Source organism: Elaeis guineensis, chromosome 11 (genome assembly GCF_000442705.2).
Source record: "Elaeis guineensis isolate ETL-2024a chromosome 11, EG11, whole genome shotgun sequence".
Taxonomy (NCBI): domain Eukaryota; kingdom Viridiplantae; phylum Streptophyta; class Magnoliopsida; order Arecales; family Arecaceae; genus Elaeis; species Elaeis guineensis.
Window position 1 is genome coordinate 121,851,313 of NC_026003.2, and position 24,282 is coordinate 121,875,594.

Here is a 24,282-nt window from a genome sequence, read left to right on the forward strand (position 1 = left end):
TCCGTGAGAGGCTGCGAACGGTAGTGGTGGCGAATGGTGGTCCGTAAGAAGAGGCAAACGGCGGTCCGTGAGAGGAGGCGAATGACCGCGGTATGCATCGCGAGGATGAGAGGCGGTGGTGTTTGGAGAATGGCGGTGCTGTGGTGGCGAACGACGGTGGTGGCGAATGGTGGTCCGTGAGAGGAGGGGAGCGACGTGTGTCACGAGGGTAAGAGACGGTGGTGTCGAAGAATAGGGATCGCTGCGGGTTTATTTTGGGGCACGGGGAAGAGAGGCGCACGGGATTATTTTGGGGCAGGGGTAAACAACGGGCAAAAAAAAACAAAAAAAACCTAGATGCATTTAAAAAAATGAGAAAAATTAGTAAATTAAAGATGAGAGAACTTAGGCCAAAACGTGATATTTTCGTCATAAACATCGTGCAAAGGTGTTACAATCCACGATGTTTATCCAAATATCGTACATGATCCATCTCATCAGCGACGTTTGATAACATCATCAAATAATTTATATTTTTATAATATTTTAATTTTTAAACATCGTGAAAACTCAAATTTTTGTAGTGATGGGGGATGGCCATAGGTGGCTGTTGCGAAAACTGCAAAAGGGTGAGGGGGCGAACAACCCATGGGTGGCCGCAGGGGTGCAGTGGTGGAGATGGTGGCATGGACAAACCGCGGGTATCGAGTGGGGGGTTAGCCACCAGCGGAGGACTCGCAGGCACATGAGGGGCGGATGAGCAGTCATGATGGTACCAGAAAATGGGGATGGGCATGGAGAAGTAGAGGAGGGGAATAAGCGGAGGAGCCGTAGGGAAGGAGAAAAAATAAAATAAATTAAATATTATTTTTTTAAAAATAAAATATATAAATTAAAATATGTAATATCTATATTATTTTTTATAATAAAATATGATAAAAAAGTATGGAAGCAAAATTTATAATATTTATATATATGATTAAATTTATTAATCTACATGCAGAGATGATAAAAAATTTTCTATAAAAATGAAGATCATAGAATATAAATTTTTTTTATAAACTCTGGTTCTCAATACGTCCGATCCCCAAAATATTAATTATTGTTTTCTCTTGAAGTGATGTTCTATGATACTCAAGTTAGTTCGACTTACGGCGGCTCTACTCCGCACTTTCGGCTTCATGAGCTCCAATCTGAAAACAGTTTATGAACCCCGTCACAGCGTAAATGAACCACTCGGAGTTCAGGGAATTAAACCTTCCATGCTTACAGATAGTACCTCCGAAGAGAAAATGCTCACCGACAGTACCTCCCGGTGAGGTTGACTTCTGTCTTTAGTGGAATTGACTCCCTCTCTCCCCCACCTCAGGTGAGCCGTGAAAACAGTTGGAAAATAATTCTTTTGCCGCCGACAGGTTGAATCATATTTACTCGCCCCCCGGAGGATGGTTGTGGTGAAGTTAATAACACCCAGCCCAACACTGGTTTTCTCACTCTATATATGCTCGCAGCCTTCCCACTACTACAATTACTAACACAAGAGGATGTAGAGAAAGAACTACGTTGATTCACCTTGCCTGATCGATCTCTTTCCAACTCAGTTAGTTCTATTACATTGGTGGTGGTGGTGGTGGTGGTGAGTGAAGCCTTTTAAAATGAGAGCACCCTCGGGTGCAATGCTACGCTTTGCAGTTATTGCTGCAGTCGTTATTCTTTTGGCTGGTGAGGTTGACGCTACTGTGGATGGTGTGGCCACCAATGAGAAGCCGTTCTTTTTTGGCCGTCGACATGGCTATGGGGGAGGTCTAGATGGTGGTGGCTTCGGTGGAGCTGGTGGTCTGGTTGGTGGACCTGGTGGCGGTGGCGGGCTCGATGGTGGTGATGGTGGAGGGCTAGGAGGTGCTGGTGGACTTGGTAGTGGGGCTGGTGGTGGTGGAGGCTTGGAGGTGTTGGTGGAATTGGCGGAGGGGCTGGTGCCGGTGGCGGTTTTGGAGACGGTGCAGGTCTAGGGGGCAATGGTGGTGGCGGGCTTGGACCTGGTGGTGGAGTTGGGGCTGGTGCTGGTGCTGGTGGTGGGCTTGGAGCTGGTGGTGAAGTTGAAGGTGTTGGTGTGACAGGTGGCGGGGCAGGTGGTGGTGGAGGACTGGGAGGTGGTGGTGGAACCGGCGGAGGGATACGCGGTGGTGCTGGAGCTGGTGGGGGGGTCGGAGCGGGTGGAGGAGTTGGTGGTGGTGGCTGGCTAGGTGACGGCGGTGGAGGAGTATTGGGCTCTTTTGGCCCTCGATATGGCTATGAGGGGGGTCCGGGTCATGGCATATATAAGAAATGGTTTGGCCCTTACTTCGGTCAGGGGAGGTTTGGAAAGGGTGGAGGATTAGGTGGCGGCTTCGGTGGTGGAGCTTATGGCTGCTTGGGTGGAGGTGGTGGTGCTGGCCTTGGTTGTGGTGGTGGGTTTGGCGGTGGGCCTGGTGGTGGTGGAGGGCTCGGAGGGATCGGCGGTGGTGCTGGAGCTGGTGGTGGGGCCGGAGCCGGTGGCGGAGTTGGTGGTGGTGGCGGGCTAGGTGGCGGAGGTGGAGGAGGATTGGGTGGTGGAGCGGGAGCCGGTGGTGGGTTTGGAAGCGGAGTAGGAGCAGGTGGAGGACTAGGCGGCGGGGCTGGTGGTGGAGGTGGATTTGGGGGCGGCGGCGGCTGGTTCGGAGCAGGTGCTGGTGTTGGAGTTGGGGGCGGCGGGTTTGGGGTAGGCGGCGGTGGTGGAGGTGGTTTTGATGTGGGTGGTGGGCATGGGTTTGGAGGTGGGGCTGGTCTGGGTGGTGGGGGCGGTCGCTGATGTAGGCTTCCGAGGTATGGTTTCTTCCGGCGGCAAGTATGGAAGGTGTTTTGCTTCAGGTGCTCGATAGGCTGGCAGGTGTGACGTATGTGTGACTCGACATGAAGCTAGTATTTATTGCAACGAAAAATAATTGTAATGATTGTTCGCTGTGAGCCATAGACTCTCTCTCTCTCTCTCTCTGTTTTTTTTTTTCCTTCTTCGTTTCTGTTTTTGAACCACGAGAGATCTTCTTCGAGGGTAAAAAAATAATGATGTATCTAAATCCGAGAGTTATCATGACTCTCTAATAAAGTGTTCCGTAAGTTATAGCAAATAATGATGTATCTAAATTCGAGAGTTATCATGGCTCTCTAATAAAGTGTTCCGTAAGTTATAGCACGTTGGTTCCTTGAAAAAAAAGGTTGTATCATGTTCCGGCTAATTAGTGGTGCTTGCAATAACTCCCATGGGCTGGTATGCATTAGTATTAGCCCCTTTCCTCGTAACAACAGGTATGTTTCTTTTTCTTGCCGAGCCGAGATTTACGATTCATATTATAACCTTGAGTAAATTATCCCGATCCCTCCCAACATTTAGGATAATTATATGGTCCTACCTAATATTTTGAACATATGCATATAATCTTCTAATCAAATATTAAAATTTAAAATTTAAAAAATAAAAAATTATCAAAATAAAAATATAAATATTTTAAGATTCAAATAGATTAGATAATGATGATGTTAGTAAAATTATTAATTTATTTAATAAAATATACCAGTAGAAGTTATATGCCATATATTTAGCAAAAGTTAAGTAGTAGAATATATATTTTCAAAATATTAGATGAAAATATATAATTATTTAAATTTGAGGGATGTTATTGGAATTTGTTCCATAACTTTTTTTCAAATATTAATTTGAGTGTCAAGAGGATGGATTTCTTTAAGTAACTCTTTTTCAAATGATTAGCTTTGATATCCATACATGAATGAAACTGATGGATTTAATAGTAGTGATTACTAATTCACGATGACTCAAAAAAAATGTTGTCGCTACTAATGCAACAAAAAGATCCGCAAAAATTTTCTATAGCTGGCTGGTAGAAATTATTGGTTAGAACTCATTTTACTATATGTATTTTGAATGATCCAATAAGAAGCTATCACATCAATGTGGAGAGAGAATTTTTTCTCATTCAAAAAAAAAATAAAAATCATTAGTTGGCCAATCATAATTAACAAGGATTGTACTACATCCCATATTGTGCTATATCCCGTGTATCTTACCAATTGTTTTGTTACATTAATCTACTTGCGTCTCCCGTTGAAACATAGGTGCTCCTAAGTATAATCGTTGCACTAAGACTCATCCAATAAATCAAAAATATAATGCAAAGAATAAACTATATTAAATATATGTTTGATTTTATGATAATTTATATTTTATTATAAGAATAAAATTATCTTTCTACATTTTTGCTCTCATCCTCGGCAGCCATAGCCTAGTGGATGATATCGTTTGTTGGGGAATACGTTTCTAAAAAATAATATCTTGATTAGTATCCAACAGCCACTCCCAACTGCTGTCCCAGGGGTGGTGGCGCAGTTGGCTAGCGCGTAGGTCTCATAGCTTATTGAGTGATCCTGAGGTCGAGAGTTCGAGCCTCTCTCACCCCATTTTTTTTTTTTAGCTACCTCTACTTGCTCATTCCAGTTGATTGGGCTCCTGGATCAATACACGCATAATTTAAATTTTTTCGATTTTTTAAGGTGGGCTTGCTTAATGCTCATTCTAGCTGATTGGGTTCTTGCCTTTATTTAGGCAATTGCCGGAATCAGCTATAATAAAATTCTATTTGCAGAGTATAAATAATTAAAGAACTGCTGATTGAGTACAAATATAATTGCATTAACAAACTTCTCAATATACTTTCATCAAACAACGTCTCATGGCAGTTCATCATACAAACAAATTAATCATCAAGGCTCTTTATGATCTTGTGACGACTGTATGTCACAAAGTACGAAAAAAATTAGGCACCCATATCTGCAAAAGCTTGGACTTATGGATAACAACTAAAATCCTATCACTTTAGATCAATATTCATGAGTTTGGAACCAGGGTTTTGGTTTGGAACATATCTTCCAAATCCATTTGGTTTCATGTATGATCATGTGCTTTGAAGGAAATTGGACTCATTTTGCCTTGGATAAGCCGAAAGGTGATTGAAAAAAAACTGTTTGGAAGTCCCATTTGTCATAGTATGTCACAAAATTAGAACATTGTGCAAAAGCTTAAACCTTGACCATAAATCATCTTATGTGTTTTCTTAGTCTACATATATATTGAGTAGCTCAGGGAATGAAATCCCCGTTAATATGGGTTTCTCCCTCGCCTCCATCAATCCTGTTTCTTATCTCATACAATGACCACCAAGAGCCAAGCTGGTCCCTTGGTTGATCATTAAGAGAAAATGCAAGAAAGAGGAAACCACAAAATTTTAGATCTCAGCTCAATTTTCAAGATAATCTTGAGAAAAAGAAAGAAATAGGAAAAGCAGTGAAAGGACGATTCTCCAAAGTTTTTGGATCGCAGTTTCGTTCTTGGAATAATTTTCTTCTATATATATATATATAACTCTCATCAAAACATCATATTTAACAAGCAGCAAAAAGTATCCTAGGTATAAAATCAGGATGTAAACTGGTAGGGGCTTTGTAAATCCGCAAACAATGGTTCTTATTTTCACTAATTGGCTGGAAGCAACTATAACCTGTGTCTTGGGAGCTCCAGCCTCACCTTTCAGACTCTGCGTAAACCACTTCTCGCAATGGACACCGCAAACTCATCTTTGATTGAAGCATCCTCCCGTTCAAGCTGCAGCATGTGAAGAACAATTTATAGTCCAGGAGCTGCATACTTATAAATATGCAAGCAAAGACACCACTAGAGCTCACCTTCCATTCAAATTACCAGGGCTTGCCACCCTTATCCGCTACTTCCTCGACAGCAGGCATTGGTCTTCCCTAATAAAGTAGACAGTAATTGGATGATGGAAAGCAAATGCACATGCAACGAGTAAAAATTCAACTGCACCATCTTTTTGGGGATAAGGATAATTTTTCAGTGACGTCAACACTTAGAAATCCATCAACCCAATTATTCTAGAAATCCAAATCTTGGGATGAGACCTTCACTTGATATTTAAAAGATACATTGACAATGCCTGCATCAACACACCAGTCTGGAGATCAAATCAAGGAGAGTTGACTAGGTCCAAATAGTCATCTAAACCATATCAATAATTAGACTAGAGAAAACTAATTTAAATGGAGACAGCACCAGAAGTGCAAATCCACCAACGTCCCACTGCCTGAGTAAGTTATAATGCAAGAAACTACAAGACTTGTTAGGACATGTCTTGCTACAACAATAGCCATCATTTGCCAGCACTAGGAAACCCAGTCTGCTGCAAATTCCAATCTCATTTCCCTTGCAAACTGGAACAAGAATGTCGAAAGTTAGAATAACTAATGACTTCTCTCTCTTTACAAGTTTCACAATAAAATTTCTTCAAAGTCCTTGCAAAGCACCTTAAACCTAATGTTTGTTTTTGGATTTTTCTTTGATCCTTCTTATAGCATAAGTATAATTACCACCTTATATATAATATTCTTTTTTAGAATACACCATAATTACTCAAATAAAAAATAGAACGATCCATCACAAAGTCGATAAGTCATTTTCATTTAATAACATTTCTCAAATAAAGAAATATAATGATGAGATAGGAACAATGGACTGACTAGCCGCCACCAAAGTTCAGTAAGCCTTAACCTACACCCCAGAAAGCATATATGATCTGCTTCCTTGTGCATGCTTCAGATGACATACTTATTTGACTTCGGTTTAGCTGAAAAAGAAACATGACACAAGAAATACAAGAAAGCATGGATTTGGCTTTCGATTGATCCCTATAATGTGAAATTACAATCCATAATAGGGTTTCATAAAAGGGCAGCATCCTTAGCTTTAATCAAATAAAGAACATATAGTAATGACAAGAAAAAAAAAAAGCATACTTCTACACCACAATACAACACTAATTCTACTTTCCTTGCATATATAAGAATATAACAAGGATTTTAGTTGAAGAAGAAAATATCCAAAACTGTCAGACTCGCAAGGTGCATTTCTTTTGAGAATGCCCTAATAGATGACAACGGCCACATTGAACAACTCGCTTTGGGTGCTTCAAACTTTCTATCCGAAGAACCTTCTTTTTGGGGCGGCCAGGTGGCCGCCGAATCTTGGGTGGGCGTATAATAATATCTGCTTTGCCAGCTCCACCTGCTGTTCCCTCACCTGACTCCTTCCAAAGAGTTCTGTCTGGAATGGGATATATCATTTGTGAATAGACCTCTCTATATTTCCTAACACTGAAACACTCTTGAGCATAGAGTCGGACATCTTCACCGCAAGACAGCAGCGCAGCAGCCGCATGTGCACATGGGAAACCATAAATCTGCCACCGACGACATGAGCAACAGCGGCTCTGTATATCAACAATATTTGTTCTCTCTGATGATACAATCTCAAACTCCACTTTATTTGCACGGAGGACTTGGTAACAACGTGAATCAGCAATAGCTTCAGAAATGAGCTTCTCAGCAGAGGGAACAAGAACTGAGGTCCATGACATTCCCATATTGCGACGATCATTAAACCAAGCAGTTAACTGATAGCGCATGTGTTCCATCATTTGCACTATAGGAAGCTCATGGCCTTCAAGGGCCCAAGTATACAGTATCTCTGTAATTCCCAGAGTGAAGTGACCATACCGAACTCCTTCAAAGTGAGCAACAGCCCAGAGATTAGGTGGAAAGAGATGGAACCAAGGCATAACATCTTGAACTTCCATCATCTCAGCTACCTTTGCCTCAAATTCAGCTGCAGTGAGAGCATAAACAGCATTCCAAAAGAGGTTGACTAATTTTGAATTTTTGAATTCATCACGGAAGCTCTCACTTACATAACGCAGGCAGAATCCATGAAAAGCAGTGGGGAAGTGGGTCTCAACTGCTTCTACAATGCCTTTCTGTCTCTCAGACAATATTGTTAATATAGGCATCTTGTCTGTATTAACTCCAAGAAGCTTTCGCAGTTCTGATAGAAACCACATCCAATTTTCATCACTCTCTGCATCCACAATAGCAAATGCTAACGGATATATCATGTCATCAGCATCAACAGCTGAGGCGCAAAGCAAAGTTCCAAGGTACTTTCCTTTAAGATGTGCCCTATCAAGTTCCAATAGAGGCCGGCAAGCATGCAGAAAACCATAGATTGATGCACGGTAGGAAATAAACAGACGATGGAAGCAGTTTTCTGGACCTGTTGCATAAACTAATGCAATGCTCCCGGGATTTGTTTTCTTTATTTGTTCACAGTACGCTGGAAGAAGTCGATATCCATCCTCAAGAGTGCCATGGACTGCAGCCATGCTTCGCTCTTTCCCACGCCAGGCTTGCATGTAAGACACAGCAACACCATGCTGTTCACGGATATCTTGCAATATCTCCCTTGGTTTGTATTGCGGATTGTCTCTGAGTCGGGCCTCCACGGATCTGGCTACCCAACCCACAGTAGCTTGCTGGTGATGAAGATCACGAACTCCTTCACACGTATGCTCCCCATGCAAGGTCCTGATTGAGAAGGTTGGGACACCAGGGCACTTAGCCACATGAACCCGCCAGGGGCATCCTTCCTTGGAGCATTTGGCTATGAATCGGCTGCGATCAGATTTCACAATCCGGAGCTCAAAATGTAAGGCAATAGCAATATCTTTAAGTGCCCTTCTGCAAGTTTCCACATCTGGAAACTCTTGGCCAATGACAAGAGAATGATCTGGAACAACTAGATGATGATCCTGATGGGCTAATGAGTGGGCAGCCATGAAACAACTAGAGCTAAGTATTTCCCCTTTTCCTCTCAGAATCAAGTAATCAACCAATAAATTGCACTATATGGATCACACAACTGCCATATCAGAGCATGAACTCGACAGTAATTTCATAAACACAGCTCATCAAATTCGTTCGAGGTATGTATATCTTGACATTACTGCACTTACACCTAATAGTTGCAAACTGGTATCTAACAACTGATAGCAAGTTAGACCTGCCCAGAATGGAGGGGAGAAAAATTAACGATCATGATAAAACAGAGTTATTAGCAAAGAAATTTAACTCAGAAACCTCGCCTTTTACTGTATTGTACCGATCAAAATTGTAATCACAGTTTTCATATTATAAATTTAAGATCAAATCTCATGCACTTGCTGTCAATGTAAATGCTTGTGCTAGACTGAGCAAGCAGCGAAGTGGATCGCTAAAATAAAAACCAAATTCAGAACGATTATCTAAAAAATCAGGGCTCTGACGTGGAAAATAGACCCGAATTGAGTACAAATTCCCGGCACCGCAGTTCCAAAAGTCCCATACGAGAGCAAAGCTTCCATTTTCCTAAACAGTATTACCGAATCCAGCTCAAATCTAGCATAAAGATGTGATTTTTTTAGAACCAGAAATGGCGAGAAAACTTTCGGGCATTCGCGAACCCTAGATTACAGCGACCATCCACTACATGAACAAGGATAAAATATCATCTTTTCAGAAAATAACGATAAATTCTGGCACTGGAAGAAGAAGAACAATCCATACCGATGAGGCAAAAGCACCCCAGGAGAGAAGATCGAACTCCAAACGCCGCAAGAGGGATGCGAAATCCGCAATAGAGCGAGATCAACGAATCAAAACCCTAGGCGGACCAAATTAGCGACAACATCGAACGAGAAATCTTCGATCTACTTCAATTTTTCGGGGGTTTTGGAGCTGCCGTCGAGCGAAGCGGAGGTGGTCGGCAGAGGGAGGAAGAAGGGAAGGAACGGGAAAGGGGGGAAACCGGCCGAGAAGGGAGATGGGTTTCGCACTCGGGAGTGGGTTCGCGAAAATACCCTCCCAGGCACCATATTTTTACGCGGCCAAATTGGGGCGGCACGACGTGGGACGGTATTTAGGGTAAATTACACCCTCTCGCGATTTACGATAATTACAATTTTTATTCACTATTTTAAAAATATATATTTTATTATATAATTTTTACTGTATGTGTAACATATAATACTTAATTTATTATTTTTTTATTAAATAAATTAACAAAGTCATCACTCTCTAACCTACTTTGGTCTTAAAATATCTTAACCAACTTTTGACAAATTAAAAAATTTAAAATATTTCAAATTAACTAATTTAATATTTTAAAAAATTAATTTTGTTCTTTTAACCTACCTCGAAATCAGCTAAGATATTTTAAGGCTCAAATAGATTAAAGGATAATGATATCAACAAGATTTATTAATTTATTTAATAGAAAGATAATTATATGATATCTTGTATCATATGTATAGCAAAATTTAAGTAGATAAATGTATATTTGTCAAATATTGAATAGAAATCTATAATCATCTCAAATCTCGAAAGAGATTGATATAATTTATTTGAATCTAAAAAATATCAAAATTATCTAGCATGATGGAGCATAAAAAATCTAAATTAATATCAATGCTTCTTTTGAATTCCTATAGTAGCCATAAATTATGGCAGGTTTCTCTTTTTAGCTGGAAAACTCAATACCTTATTGTTGATTCTTTATTTGACCGTAAATTAAATTTTTTTTTTCTGTTAATTGACTTCCACTTGAATTTTTGTTAGTTGGCTGCCCCAGTTTTGTTAGTTTAATTTTTTGTCGGTTGATTATTTTTAGTCCAAATCAATGTTTTAAAAATATTTCATATAATGTGTAATTTGTTGCAAAGCTAATAGCTAAATATAAAATAGCCATCAAAATCAATAGAGCAACAAAATCTAAAATCAACAAAAATAATGTTTAGAATAGTTAATCTAAGCACTAATTATAGAGTTTATAGAATCAATTTGAGTTAAATACAAGTGACCTAGGTTCAAATAGTAGATAAATAAGCTTTCACTTCTAATCCTTAACATACAACGAAGATGAAAATAAAATAATGGATAAAAGTTGCCTCCTTATTTGTTAGATTAAATTAACAAAAAAGATATTTATAAGTGAGTGTCTTTTGTTAATGATTTTAAATAAAAATAGCTAATCAGAGATCATGAAATCCTCCTTTATAGGTTAGGTTATGAACTTGATGGTCACTAGAAAAATATTTTTTTTTTGCATATTTGTTATTTAATTTTTTTTTACTTCGTATTTAACTTTTATTCATTATTTTATATTTTGTAGTAAGTCGGATTATCTTTTTAATGCCTTCTGCCAAATAGCCGTGTTTTTTCATTTAGCAGTAACACACGCGTACCGTGTCGGATAACGATTGGGATGTCGGGCTTCTCCGACGGTCAAAAAACTAGCCGTTGCCATTCCGCTCCTCTCCTCCCCTCCACATCCCCCAGAACTCGCCCCTCTCCAAACCTCATGCCCGGGACTAGCCCTGGAGGATCTGAATCTCATGGGAGCGGCTTCGAACGGTGCAGCAGTAGCAGAACGCCGAGCCCTGGTTCAGGTAGCATGCAAACCATCTTCTCCTCATCCATCTTCTTCTCCTCGCCACGTAATCACTGATGGTGTTTTCTTTCCTGAGTTCTCTCTTTGCTATTTTTGCTTGGTGATGACTTGTTTTGTCCGGTTTAGTGGGTCCCAATTCCGCTTGCTTCTTGTTCTCGTTCATGTCTCGTTTGTCCTGGCTTTTCGACTTCCACTGGGTGGTGAAGCGCTTTGACTCTTTTCCAGTGTTTTCCATGTCTTTCCCCGGAATTTCGGGTTCTTCAGCTCTTTCTGGTTTCCATTTTGCGTTTCTTTTCTGTAGTTGGTTACTCGAGACTTGTTGTTTAAACTCTACTCGTAAGAATGTGATGGAACTCCACGTTTGTATACTCTTTTAAATTTTTAAATAGAGATTGGGCAGGTGTTAAGGTTCTCAAGAATTTGATCTTGTGCTAAGTTTATTCAACGGTATAAATAAAGATATGGTATCCAATGCTCCCAAGACAATGATGAACATCTGAGAAAGTCTGAGGTCTATCTTGCAATTATGGAGCAAATAGAGGCTCCCCTCTGGTAGCTGCCACAACAAACCCCAAATTAGCCCTCACGTTTGTGGTCCATCTTGCAATTGATGCTCACTTTTCATCAGCCATCATTTGGATTGAATCATCTGAATGAGATCCATTAAGCTGGTAGATAAGGACATTCCGAATTCCCAATGACCTCAAGAGGAGATGGTCAGAATAACAAGGTTCCTTCTTGATGTTGCAGCATAAGCATTCCATGGCCATTCCAGTTATGGTTTCAGTTTGATGCAATTATGGATCAGCACCTAGACTCAGGAGCAGAAGTTTGGACCTAAGGTTCCAGAACTTATCGAAAGTGGGCAAGATCCATTGACCAAGTTAGTGAATATGATGATTAGAAAATGGGAACTTTTTTCTTCTTCAATTAAGGAGCCATGAGCTTGACACATTAAATATTTGATCATAGAGAGGCTCTCCAAGCTCTCTCAGCAAGGGGAAATTGTGCTATTTGCAGTGAATAAAACAAAGTTCTTTGCAATCAAGGCTAGTTTAGTAATATATAAATGTACCCTTTACTACTTTTTTGGTTTTATATTATGATTGACCTGTTAGGTGAATGTAGTCCAGGTAGGATTATCGTCTGGAAGCTACATTTTGGTTCCAAGGTTGGGCTCGAAAGGCCCTACAGTTTTTTGTTGGAACTTTGATACAAGACCTGTTTTCTTCCAATGTAGGTAAAAATTGAAAATTGGATTTACAGGATTGAATGAAAGGGACACAGATTCAGAGAATCATATGAATGAGCATTAAATGAGATCAAGCAAACAATCGACAGTAGGGATTGCTGGATGTTAAAATTCTCAAATTCAAATTATTCTTTTTTATATAATGAGGATGTCTACTTGATACATATTTCAAGTGCTGTCGTGTACCAGTCCATATCATCCGGCATGCACTGTGCCGGGTCAGTGATGGCACCAAGCACTGGGTCGGCACGGCTGCTATTTAGTCCTTTCTTTAATCTCTTTTAATTAAAATAAGGTCTATTAAGTTTTCATACATTTATACTTGTTTTGTTTTACCATGGTATGGCACGTGTTTCAGCACAGCAACTGCCATGCTGGCCATAAGCAGGCATGCTTAGTGTCAATAGCATTTGAATCTTTCACTTGATGTATAAACTGGTTCCTTGTGGAATCTTCATCTTTCGAAGTTTTATTCAGGAGGACCTGTGCTAACATGCTTTAACTTTCAATCTGTTTTTTCTTTTAGAGTTAGGAGTACTTCAGAAAAATGATGTTTATATTTGTTTGCAATTTTCGGAATTGTTTGGATCACTCTCTCTCTCAAATTAGGTTTTCTGATTACTTGTTCTTATAAAATTCATAAAAAATTGATATGTGAAACAGACCTAGTAAGAGAAACTTTTCTAATGCAGCCTATATGCTACACAGGATGCACTGGCCCTAATAGATCTCAGTTAGGAGTCTAGATGTACCCTAAAATTAGCCATTAGAACTAATACAGACATTTGAAGGAAGTGAAATTTCATGTTAATTCAAGTTACCTAGAATCAGGGAAAATTCCAATCACTTTCAATTCACCAAGTCCCCTTTCGGTAAGATTTCCTGAGTTTTAGTAGGATCGCTACCTTTTATACTAAGAAAGAAAAAGAATAAAGGATGATGGGCCATCAACTCTTGATACAAATCAAACTAGCACTCGAAATTGTGAGTCAGTGTGGATTGAGCGCAAGTAGCTGATTGGCAGGGGCATCCTTATTCTTCTGCACTCATTTCTGCATTTTCCTTCCAATCAAGAGAAAGAAGAGGAGAATGAGATGAGGAAATGAGGTGGATTTCCATTTTGTTTTGATGATTTTGAGACAGAGATTATCTTTTAGATGGGTATCAAGAAGAGGGAGTAGTAGATGCATAAGTGAATTATAGTCCTTGAGTAGGGCATTGCTAATTCATATCAAGCCTTATATTTGGGGAATTTTAACTGATTTTACAGTCAGTATTTTAGCTAACTCATGATACAAAGTATTCTGGCTGTTTGTGCACCTGAAAGAGGGTGGGGTGTTTGGTAACTTTGGATGGTGTGTTTTCAAGTAGAAAGCCTGAGCAGACCTTCTTGTCTAGTAGTTTGAATCCTACATTATGATTTTCCCTTGCTTATTTTGTGAGGTCTGTGGGACGCAATATTCATTTTCTAGCTCAATTTCTTTTCATGGTCCTTGATTGAGTTGATTCCCTCACACACCCTTCACCAGCTCTCATCTGCTGGAGCTTGATTTCTTAATTTGGTTCAAGTTTTCCCTAGCCTGCTTGAATGTACCAGGATTAAGAAGTGATTTCCTTTATGACTTGTAATACTTAGGGTTGATACAAGGCAGCAAGAATCTAATATCATGCCCCCTCTATGGTTCCATAAATTAAGTCTACCCCCTTTATGGGACCATATATAATCTCAAATAGGTTTCTCATGTATAGTTTGAAAAATCCATTTGGGCAACTTGAGAACCTAGCTTTTTGCACCATACGCTTGATCATGCCTTTTTTGGTCATAGAAATTTATGCAGGTGCTTTTCTTAGATGAAAATGTGAAGTGGTTGTTCAGCATTGCACCCCGTAGTCGAAGGAAAGAAACAAAACAGTGAAAACTACTCATAGGAATGTATAGTGCGAATGGAATATGTATATAGGTTAGCCAGAGGTCCATGTTGTGCAAGCTATGCGATGGGAATTGTGCAGTTCTTTGTGAAGGGAGGATGTGGTCTTGTGGTGTCTGAATTGCTCATATGGGGCTTTAGAAAGTTACCTTTTCCATTGTCATTATTGTAATGTGGTGAAACCATTATCTTGATTGTCTTATACTAAAAACATTTGGTTCAAGCGATTCAGTTTATGTATTTTTCTTCTATTACTCCATTCAGTTTATGAACTAATAGTGAATTTTCCTAAAAAGAAAAATCTTGCAACTTTCAAGCACCAGACAACATTCATAGCTCGATGCTGTTTACTTAAATTGTTGTAAATTGCAAATCAAGTTATCTCAGCATATACATGATCATGTCAAGCAATGTGACTCCAGATGTGCTAGAACAAGTTCCCTTGTACAAAATTACCATCTATCAAAATATTTCTTCTGGATAATGAGTTCTTAGCATTGTTACGTGAAAATGATATCAAAGCTGTTCTGGATGCATTTTTCTTGGTCAAAGCTTTTGCAGAAGCACTAAATGAACTCATAGGATCTGCAGTGGTGGAGATCTTGCATGTGATTGGTCAATGGCAAGCTGAGCAACAAAAGCAAGTCCAGTATTTCCAGATGAGAAACCGAGGTTTCATAGTTAATACAGTAATCATGTATGAGTTTTATATTTTTGAAGATTTCTGCTTTAATGGTCTAATCAAATGTGATATTTTGGTCCTAGGGCAATTACAAGTCTGGTTGGGCTCATTTAGTATCAATGCATTGGAAAATAATAGTCTTGTTTTTTGGTAGAAATTGAAGCTAATACGATCTTGGGGAATAGATGGGAGCAGCTTCTCTAATAATTTGGGTGGGAATTGCTCATATGCTCTAAAGCAATGCATATATGCTCGATAATTGGTGTCATTTTTTTTTTTTTTTTTTTGTAATGCCAATAAATACTCTGAAGCTTTTTGGGTATTTGAGTTGCATAAGACCAAAGAAGATTACCACCACAATTTGGGTGCATTAGAAGGATATAATAGTATATAGAGGATGATATTTACAGGTTTATTGCGTTTTTGCACCACATGGGCACACACATTTTTTTTTTTTATTTTGATGCAGTTAATATCATGAATATTCTGTATATAGCTTCATCCCAGACCTGCTTGTGTGTATTGTCCTATTTATTGGTGGAAGTTCTTTAAACTGTATATAATTATCTTTATGATTGGGCTAGCTGAGAAACCCCGCACCATGTGCTCGAAATGTAAGAGGGGTGAAATCGATATGACCAAATAGTAGAGAAACTTCATAGTATGAGACAAAGTAAAGAGAGATTCAACTATTACAAAATTCTAAATTGTAAAGAACTTAACTATTCTAAACTTGAAATGGAGAACTAAAGAATGATTAGAGACAAAAGAAATGAATTCATTATAGTCAAAGAAAGGGTACGGAGATGAATATTACCTTCAGTCTCAGTACCTGAGGATAAGCAAATATGTACTGTATCGGATCAGCCAATATTAGGCAGATATATTGAACTAAAATATGAATCATAAATCTCAAATGATGAATGGAAGCTATAAAGCAACAGAATAAGTCTAGGGATTTATGCTGTAACTTGAAGAACTTTAAAACATTTTAATGAGAGTTACAAACAGTGGAGGAAGCCTAGTAGGCTTCTTTTACTTTGACTTGTAAAATGTTCCAAATAGGGTCCATGAGCGCAAGCAAGATGTCAGTCAATCGTCGCTCTAGATACTGTTACTGAATGCTGCCTCCCACTGATCAAAACAAAGCTTTGATAAGACCATCAGTGCTACTTTTATGTCTTCCTGTTTATTTCGACATATTCAACTTTACTAATTCCCTCACATACACCTTTTTTAGGAGCTACCTGCACTTAATCTATGATTAGGATTTCTGTGAAATCCATTTCACACATTAGCACTGTTTTAACAAGAGGTTAATTGATGCAGGAAGAAGTCATAGAGAGAACAAAAAAAAGCCAAGGAAAAGCTGCACTAAAGGTCATGGATGAACATGGTGTCATCTCCAAGTCTCTGGATACTGCAACTCCATCTGATTCACCTCCATCTCCTGTTCCTAAAACAGAGGATACCTTCCAAGGGATGTCAATGGATTAACTTGGTTTTGCACTCTTTAGCTTTCTGTACAGAAAGTTAATATTTGTATTCATATCTTGATGCTGTATTAGAGGGTGGGCTCACTGCAGAATGCAATGATCCATGAAATAGGTAATTAGGAGCTTTTTTCTGGCTTTACATTCGGCAAGCCATTCCTCATGCTTGATTCTTAGACATAATGATGGTTAGTTTTTTTCTGGCATAAATATTGAATGCAGCAGCAGTTGCATTTTTCTCCCTTTTTTCATTTTTAGAGACAAGGAAGAGTCGGACTCCACCAGACCTTGTTGAGAGATGAAGGTAACAAAAGGAATTTCTGTGCATTTTTATCCCAATCATGCTGAATCTCTAGCTTTTTGTGATAGTTAGCCCTATCCTTCTTCTGCTGAGGGATATCTAATAGGGCTGTGTACAATGTTCTGCAAGGCTACTCATCGCTATACATAGTGGTTGGTCAACATGCAGAGATGAGCTCAGATGTTGCCAAATTATTTTTAACATCTCTTCTTCTGAGAAAATTCTTTTGACATCTCTTCGTTCACGATTTAAGAATTTTTAGTCTGTCTCAAAAACCCAGGATCTGGAATTGCAATGGAGTGCCATGTCCTCTCGTATTTTCAGTACCAATCAAACTTTTAAAATTGACTTAACAAGCTCTGAATTGACTTCTAACCTTCCTGGATATGAATTCATGATACTGAGAGTTCTTCATCCCTCTGCAGTTGCAGTGTGAAAGCATCTCCAATCATATGTTCGAACTGTTTCTGTGTCTAAATTATATCCAGATCACTACTTTGATCCAACATCATGACAAGATATCATCCTCATTTTCTCCCAAAAACAAAAGGGTATCATCCTTAGAGGTAATCATAGATTTAGTTATATATGGGACATGCAACATATCAGACCATTAACATACAAAAATATGCACTGTAGAAAGTAGGAAAAAGCTTTTTCTTTCCACACACCAGGCAGTCCATATTCAGCAATCCAATCCCCTTGGCAACAAGTTTTGTTTTCTTTTGTGCTGCCTTCACATGCTAATCAATGACAGAGCGAAGAAGTCACTGAAGCAGTTGTGGCACCATGGACTTCAGTTGAAGACACTACAATGGAGCTGAGAGCAGCGACAACATCGCCAATTAATGGACGATCAACCTCCTCCTGGAGACACATGGCGGTGATCGAGGCGACTCGATCCAGACCTGTCATTGGATAGTTTCCTTGAAGTTGTGGATCCGCCATGCCTGGCAACCTGTTCGGGTCTTTGCGCATTGTTTGAACCTGCTCATTGAAGCAAACATGAACTCTTGCTAACCTCCAAATTTGGCAGAGTTAAGGAAAATAGTGAGAAAGAAGTTACCCAAGAAGCTAGACTATGTTCCTCGTTCGTCTCAAGAATGACACAAGCTCTTCTGCCCATGATGAGCTCAAGCAGAACTACTCCAAAGCTGTAAACATCCGACTTTACTGATACCTGTCCAGTTCTTGCATACTCTGGTGCAATATAACCCCAAGTCCCCACCACCTCTGTGGAGACATGAAATTTATCCCCGGCAGGCCCCAGCTTGGCAAGCCCAAAATTAGAGAGTTTGGGATTAAAATCCTCATCCAGGAGAATGTTTGACGGTCTCAGATCACGGTGTATGACAGGTGGTTCGGCCTTGTTATGCAAATACTCCAAACCCTGAGCAACACCTATAGCTATTTTGATTCTAGTACTCCAATCCAGTGGTTTCTGGCATCTCTCAACACCTAACATCGGGATATATTATACGACTTTGGAACCGATTAATAAAATAACAGAGATGAACATGGACGAGGAAATTATAGCAAAGGAAATTATAGAAGATTAAATGTGACTTAGAATAACACTTTGGTTAGATTATTTACCGAACAAGTGGTCCTCTAGGTAACCCAGTTGAGCAAACTCATAGACTATGAGCCTATGGCTTCCTTCAGAGCAGTACCCAACTACAGATACGAGATTTTGATGGTGAAGAAGGCTAAGGATCAGGACTTCGACAAGGAAGTCTCTGTTGCTGCGTGAATAGTTCATGTCTAGCTGCTTCACGGCCACAGGCTGAGAGGAACAGACGCTGAGATCAGCACTGAAATCCGTAAGAAGCATTGGAGGACCGAACAAAGGAATATTCTGTAGACCCAGTTACCTGGCAATTCTCGTGAAGGATCCCTTTGTAAACTCTAAAGTAACTTCCTTCATGTAAAATTGAATCAGGAGAGAAATTACCAGTAGCCAAAGTCAGCTCCTCTAAAGAAAAAGTTCGTGCAGAAATATTTGCAGTCCTTCTATCTTCTGAGTGGTGAAAGACAAGTATTAGTTGGATGAGACTCCTTTGACAGTATAACACAAGGGAATTAATTACCTGATCTGCTACTCTGTTCTCCCATCAACCATTGTGATTCCATGCCTCTAGAGGAGCTTATTCTGCTCTTCAGTTTTGAGAGAGAGATGTGTTAAAGGAGTAGCACAAGATCAAAGGGTCTTGGAAGAAGAAAACACTGACAGAATAAATCAGTTTTAATAAACGAACAAGGTCACCAGGAAATAAAGCATGATAGATATAAAGTGGTGAATCTTATGCCTTCTAAGAAGTGGTGGATCTAAACCATTTAATAAAGGATAGGTGACATTCTTGGCTCCAATTTTATTAAAAAAAAAAAAAAAGAAAGAAAGAAGTGGTGGATCTAATCTAAAGTTTATATTTTGTAAACCAAAAAAAGGATCACGAATATATACGTTACCTATTCGAAATTTTGCCAAGATTTCTTTTCCCGGAGTGCTGAACGGAATCAGGGGTAGGAGAGTTTTTAGTTTTGAGGGGCGGGTAATGGAGCTTTTAGAACACGGCCAAATAAAGACTGGACAGCTTGCAGGGAAGACTTTTGACCTGTGGTCGGCGCAGACTTGGAAAAATTGATCAGAGATGGGAAGTGGTGAGAAGAATATGAGAAGGCCAAGAAAGCTGGTATCATTGCGGACAGGGCATCGATCAAGGCCTTCGAAGGGACTGATTTGGGCTGGGCAAGCGGATCTTTCTTGTGGTTGCAAGGAAGATCTGATCAAGAAGTGGCTGTTTCCTGGGCCGGTGTCCAAATATTATGCTAAAAGAGCAAGAGAAGCTGAGGCCAAATTGGGTTTGGCCAAGCTGGTACATTGAGAATTTTAGAAGCTAATCAGATTCATAGACTGGGTATTAGCTGGCAATGGGAAACACTGTATCCATCCCCAGTAAGTTACCGTTAGCAGAGCACTTTGCATGTAGTAGTACACTTGGGATCTGGGGCAAGTTTAAATGATCTTTAATCTGTGCATGTATTTGCTTAAGTAGTGGCCCTTGAGTAACCAAGCATTTAACGCCATCCTAGAAAATAAGTAGTTCTGCCATCTCCATATGATTGTTTCCTATGTCCTTGAAATTGTAGTACAAATATGTCCTTGTTTGAGAAAAATAGAGAAAAATATGAGCCCATGGCCATGTGGATAGATTTAGAATATTCTGGATGGTCTTTCAGAAATTCAACAAAAACAAAGCTTCTGATTTTTATACATTGATGTCTGTCGAAGTCCGAAATAGGAAGGTCCTGCAAAAGGTTCTCCAAATCAAAAAGAAAGTTCCACTTTATTTATCTATAGTGGTTTGTATGTACAACTCAAACCACAGCAAAAACATCACAAGACCAAACCATTGAAGCTGAGGCCAATGAGTACAGCAGAGATGTTGATAATCCAACGATGGCAGTGATGCTACCTGTTGGAGATGGGGTTGGGGCCGCTGGGGACTTCATGTTTGTTTGCTTTGGATTGGCTAGGTCTCGCAGGGGGCTGTGGACGTACTTCCATGGATTGAGATTTCGAGGAAGAGAGGAGCTGCCGAGTAGAGGATGAAGCCATGGAGATCTTCAGCTTCCCTGATGGGTGAGCCAAAAGGAGTAAGCAGGGGAAGAGGAGTAACCAAAAGAGCAAGACAAGTGATCTCCTTGAGCCTTCTTTTGTTGCCATGCAAGCTTCAAACTCTGGACCTAGAAGTAGAAGCCACCCTCCAACAGCCCTTAAGAAATCAATATCCATTAACCACTAGCCACAGGAGGGTAAGGAGAAAGAGAGTAGGTCATGGAAATGGTACCTCATGCCCTTACTCTTTAGTAGGAGGGTCCCTAGCGTATGACATGAATGGAGAGAGAAATTTACATGACCATCCTCTCCCATCCACTTTGGAAAGATAGGGGGTGTTCAGACCTACCGCCTAAGTTGCAATGTTCCTTTGTACATATAAGTCCACCTTTTGGCAACTCTACGACAAAGAAACAATGATTAAGAGGAAGCATGGCTACACTCTAAATTAAGAGGAAGCATGACTCCACTCTAAACGTACTGCTAATATGCCATGTTCCTAGATATATTCGAGCCTATCTCTTCGCAACTATAAAACGAAGAATTAAAGATTCCAGTTGTGCAGAAAATGAGTGGCATGATGAAGAGAAATGATTGCATGTTTACCAGGAGTATAAAGTGAGCGGCTACCCCAGTTGTTTGAGCAAGGTCTTGGGAATAAAGTGGAAAGCAACTGGCATAGTTTCAAACCATCAGTGTTAGACATTCATAATTATTAGAACCACCTCCAAATCAAAAGTTTAGAAATTTGTGCACATCATTCTTTAGCAATCTAGGTAGTACTACACTTGATGTGGAAGTCAGCCTAAACTTTTCGAGTTTGACTCTTGACCATTCTAATGGCTTGCAATTGTCTTTTCCTCTACCTGGATTCGGCTAGATAAAGCCCAATCCATACCATTCAGATTAGGATGCCAGTGCCAAAAGCAATCCATCTGAATATCCATCTCACTATTCCACTGTTTGTTAGTCAGAATCTGAGAGCCTCTCTCTTTTCTTCTAGCAGTTCGGGTTCAGCTTGGGAGGATATAACTGGATGACATGGTCAAAATCAGGTCAGGTATGTATGTGGTTGTGTAAGAAGCCTACGAACTCTTGTAGCAGGTCCACTCTAATTGGGAGAAGGGAAAGGAAAAGAACAAAGGATGAGGGCAGGAAACCCTCGTCCACTTCGTAGCTTGTTTCCTTGCAAGAGCTGGATAAATCTAGGAAACGTTCACTTTTGAGGCAGAGGAGAATCTTGAAAGTTTAAAGTCATGATGCTGTGGCCTTTTCTTGGTTGGAAGGGAGCTGATTGGTATCTGCCTCATTGACTCGGGGGAACACTCGGTTGGAAATATATGGCGAGCAGGTGGCATGCTTTTTCTAAAGACATGGAAAGCAAAGAAACCGCGTTGTGAGGGCCGATATTTGGCCCTTGCCAAGCCCCAGATGTTGGTGCTTATGATGGACTGCAGGAGGCCACACACCCCACCCTGATAACGTGTGTAAAGTAGAAATAAGTCATGCCATGCAAGAGAAAATTGTTAATAGATTATGTAGGAAAAATTTGAGACAAAATGGGCATGAGAGAGAGAGGGGGGGAGGGGGAATGACCGGATGATGTGGAGTTGATGATAATTTTGAAATAGTTTTTATAAAATTATAAAAGTATCTCTTCAAATTTGAGTTATTTATATTTAGATTCTAAAAATTTTAAAAGTATCAATTAGCTACCAAAATTTCAAATTTACTATAATATAGTTCAATCATCCATCCGAATACTAACACTGTTAATAAAATATAAAGATAAAAATATCTTTATTTCAGAAATATTATTCTTTATCATTTATCTATATGCACAAATCTCAAAATACTCTAATTTCTATTGTTCATCAATTTATACAAATCTTAAAATACTCTATTCTTTGTCATTTATTTGCTAGCACAAATACCTCGATCATCTATCCATATGTATAGATCTTGAAGAGTTTCATTCTATATTATCCATCCTCCTGCATAGATCACAAAGTGCTCTATTTGTGATCCATTTGTCTGCACAAATCTCAAAATATTTTATATGTAATCCATTCATCTACACATATCTCAAAGTACTTAGTCCTCTATCATTCATTCATCTATATAAATCTTCAAGCACTCTATCCTCTACCATCCATCTGTTTGTACGGATCTTAAATACTCTACCTCGGTCATTTATCTGCTTGCACAAATCTCAAAGCACTTTATTCTCTATCATCTTCTCACTTACATAAATTTTGAAGTACTTCATCCTCTATCATTCATCCACCTGTATAGATCTCATAGCACTTCATCCTCTATCATTCGTCCATAGGGATGGCGATAGATCAGATAAGGATAGGATGACCCAATATCTATACCCATCCCATAATTAAAAACTCCTTATCTATACCTATCTCGTACCTGCCTCGGGTTAGCTCAAGGTATGGATCAAGTCAGATAGGGTAGATAAGAGAGGTCAGATCAGACCTTGTGAGTTAGATAAGAAACTTATCATATAATATTATAAAATAATTATAATTTTGAAATGAAGATTTATATTAAGATTATATTGGATCACATTTGGGGCTAGGCATATCATTATCTATATCCCATCCGAACCCACTTTGAATATATTTTTTAGAAGCTATACTCACCCTAGATTCTAATCAGGTCATGTAAAATCCATCCATTTGAGTCCGATACTCGGTGGATTGGCTAAAATTATCATTCCTATTCATCCATTTATACAGATCTCAAAGTATTCCATCTTTTATCATTCATCTATCCACATGGATTTTGAAGTATTCCAACCTTTGTCATCCATTTGCTTGTACAAATCTCAAAGTTATTTGTTCTCCATCACCTATTTGTCTGCACAGATTTTAAAGCATTTCATCTTTTATCATCCATCAATTTATATAGATTTTAAAGCACGCTATTCTTTATCATCTATTTGCATGCATATATCTCAAAATGCTCCATTTATTATCATTTATATATTTGCACAGATCTTAAAGCATTCTATCATTTATCATTCATTTATTTGCATAAATCTCAAAATACTCTATTCTATATCATTCATCCATTCGTAAAGATCTTAAAGTGTTGTATCCTTTATTCTTTTTCAACCAGCATTGATCTCAAAGAACAAAGTCATTGACCCACAAGTACAGATCTTAAAGTACTAATTTTCATCCTCTTTCTTTTTATTCCTACTAAAATAAAAGCCTCTTGCTAAATCGATAGAAAGGATAATTCTGAAACTCAAGAATTATATATTATGCATTAAATTTGACGTAATACACAGAAATCCAAGAAACTCACCCAAGCAGCAAAAAAAAAAAAAAAAACTCTCTAGGCTGCGTAAAAGATTATTGATGGGACTACTGTAAAACTACGACTCAGAATTATAAAGCTACGTATTTGCCATCAACTTTAATAACCTTCTAAGCCATGGAGCATATGCGGGGGTGTTCTTGAGTGCTTTAATGTCACGAACTCTCTATTGATCTCTTATACAAATTGATATTCTCCTGAAAATCCATTCTTTTGACATGATGTTTTTTTTTTTTTAGATAACTAAACTCGTAGACACAAGTGAATATCTTTCAT

The 24,282-nt window shown here is 39.1% G+C and overlaps 3 protein-coding genes and 1 non-coding gene across 15 annotated transcripts; 2 read left to right on the forward strand and 2 right to left on the reverse strand.

Annotated features, from left to right (window-relative positions):
- Positions 1 to 4,381: 4,381 nt before the first annotated feature.
- Positions 4,382 to 4,467, forward strand: TRNAM-CAU (transfer RNA methionine (anticodon CAU)). Its single transcript is given in 2 exon segments — positions 4,382 to 4,419; positions 4,432 to 4,467. It is a non-coding gene; the product is annotated as a tRNA-Met (tRNA).
- Positions 4,468 to 6,730: 2,263 nt separating this feature from the next.
- LOC105054464 (uncharacterized) lies at positions 6,731 to 9,820 on the reverse strand. 3 transcript variants are annotated; one of them, XM_073245642.1, is made up of 3 exons: positions 9,514 to 9,820; positions 9,247 to 9,432; positions 6,731 to 8,971 (listed from the first exon to the last, which is right to left on the reverse strand). In XM_073245642.1, exon 3 carries the CDS (start codon positions 8,745 to 8,747, stop codon positions 6,966 to 6,968), a length of 1,782 nt encoding a protein of 593 aa, XP_073101743.1. In that variant the 5' UTR covers positions 8,748 to 8,971; positions 9,247 to 9,432; positions 9,514 to 9,820; the 3' UTR covers positions 6,731 to 6,965. The 3 variants fall into 3 exon arrangements, with proteins under 3 accessions (XP_073101743.1, XP_073101742.1, XP_010934272.1); XM_073245641.1 differs by having other exon boundaries at positions 9,234 to 9,432; XM_010935970.4 differs by lacking the exon at positions 9,247 to 9,432.
- Positions 9,821 to 11,137: 1,317 nt separating this feature from the next.
- Positions 11,138 to 17,112, forward strand: LOC105054465 (uncharacterized). The gene is made up of 3 exons (XM_073245903.1): positions 11,138 to 11,393; positions 15,128 to 15,272; positions 16,587 to 17,112. Exons 1-3 carry the CDS (start codon positions 11,210 to 11,212, stop codon positions 16,597 to 16,599), a joined length of 342 nt encoding a protein of 113 aa, XP_073102004.1. The 5' UTR covers positions 11,138 to 11,209; the 3' UTR covers positions 16,600 to 17,112.
- Positions 17,113 to 17,581: 469 nt separating this feature from the next.
- Positions 17,582 to 21,128, reverse strand: LOC105054466 (probable serine/threonine-protein kinase PBL23). Of its 10 annotated transcripts, none has more exons than XM_019853832.3 (7): positions 20,903 to 21,128; positions 20,528 to 20,827; positions 19,142 to 19,203; positions 18,926 to 19,068; positions 18,648 to 18,837; positions 18,118 to 18,509; positions 17,582 to 18,038 (listed from the first exon to the last, which is right to left on the reverse strand). In XM_019853832.3, exons 1-7 carry the CDS (start codon positions 20,983 to 20,985, stop codon positions 17,799 to 17,801), a joined length of 1,410 nt encoding a protein of 469 aa, XP_019709391.1. In that variant the 5' UTR covers positions 20,986 to 21,128; the 3' UTR covers positions 17,582 to 17,798. The 10 variants fall into 10 exon arrangements, with proteins under 10 accessions (XP_019709391.1, XP_073102002.1, XP_019709390.1 ...); XM_073245901.1 differs by having other exon boundaries at positions 18,926 to 19,071; positions 20,916 to 21,126; XM_019853831.3 differs by having other exon boundaries at positions 18,926 to 19,071; positions 20,903 to 21,124.
- Between the last annotated feature and the right edge of the window lie 3,154 nt (positions 21,129 to 24,282).

Coding starts and splice junctions, on each gene's coding strand:
- LOC105054464 (XM_010935970.4), bottom strand. CDS start 8,747: ATGGCTGCCCACTCATTAGCCCATCAGGATCATCATCTAGTTGTTCCA.
- LOC105054465 (XM_073245903.1), top strand. CDS start 11,210: ATGTCGGGCTTCTCCGACGGTCAAAAAACTAGCCGTTGCCATTCCGCT. Junction 11,394..15,127: donor AACGCCGAGCCCTGGTTCAG/GTAGCATGCAAA, acceptor TCTTGGTCAAAG/CTTTTGCAGAAGCACTAAAT.
- LOC105054466 (XM_019853831.3), bottom strand. CDS start 20,985: ATGGGAGAGGATGGTCATGTAAATTTCTCTCTCCATTCATGTCATACG. Junction 18,510..18,647: donor CCTAGAGGACCACTTGTTCG/GTAAATAATCTA, acceptor TCCCGATGTTAG/GTGTTGAGAGATGCCAGAAA. Junction 18,039..18,117: donor AACATAGTCTAGCTTCTTGG/GTAACTTCTTTC, acceptor TTCAATGAGCAG/GTTCAAACAATGCGCAAAGA.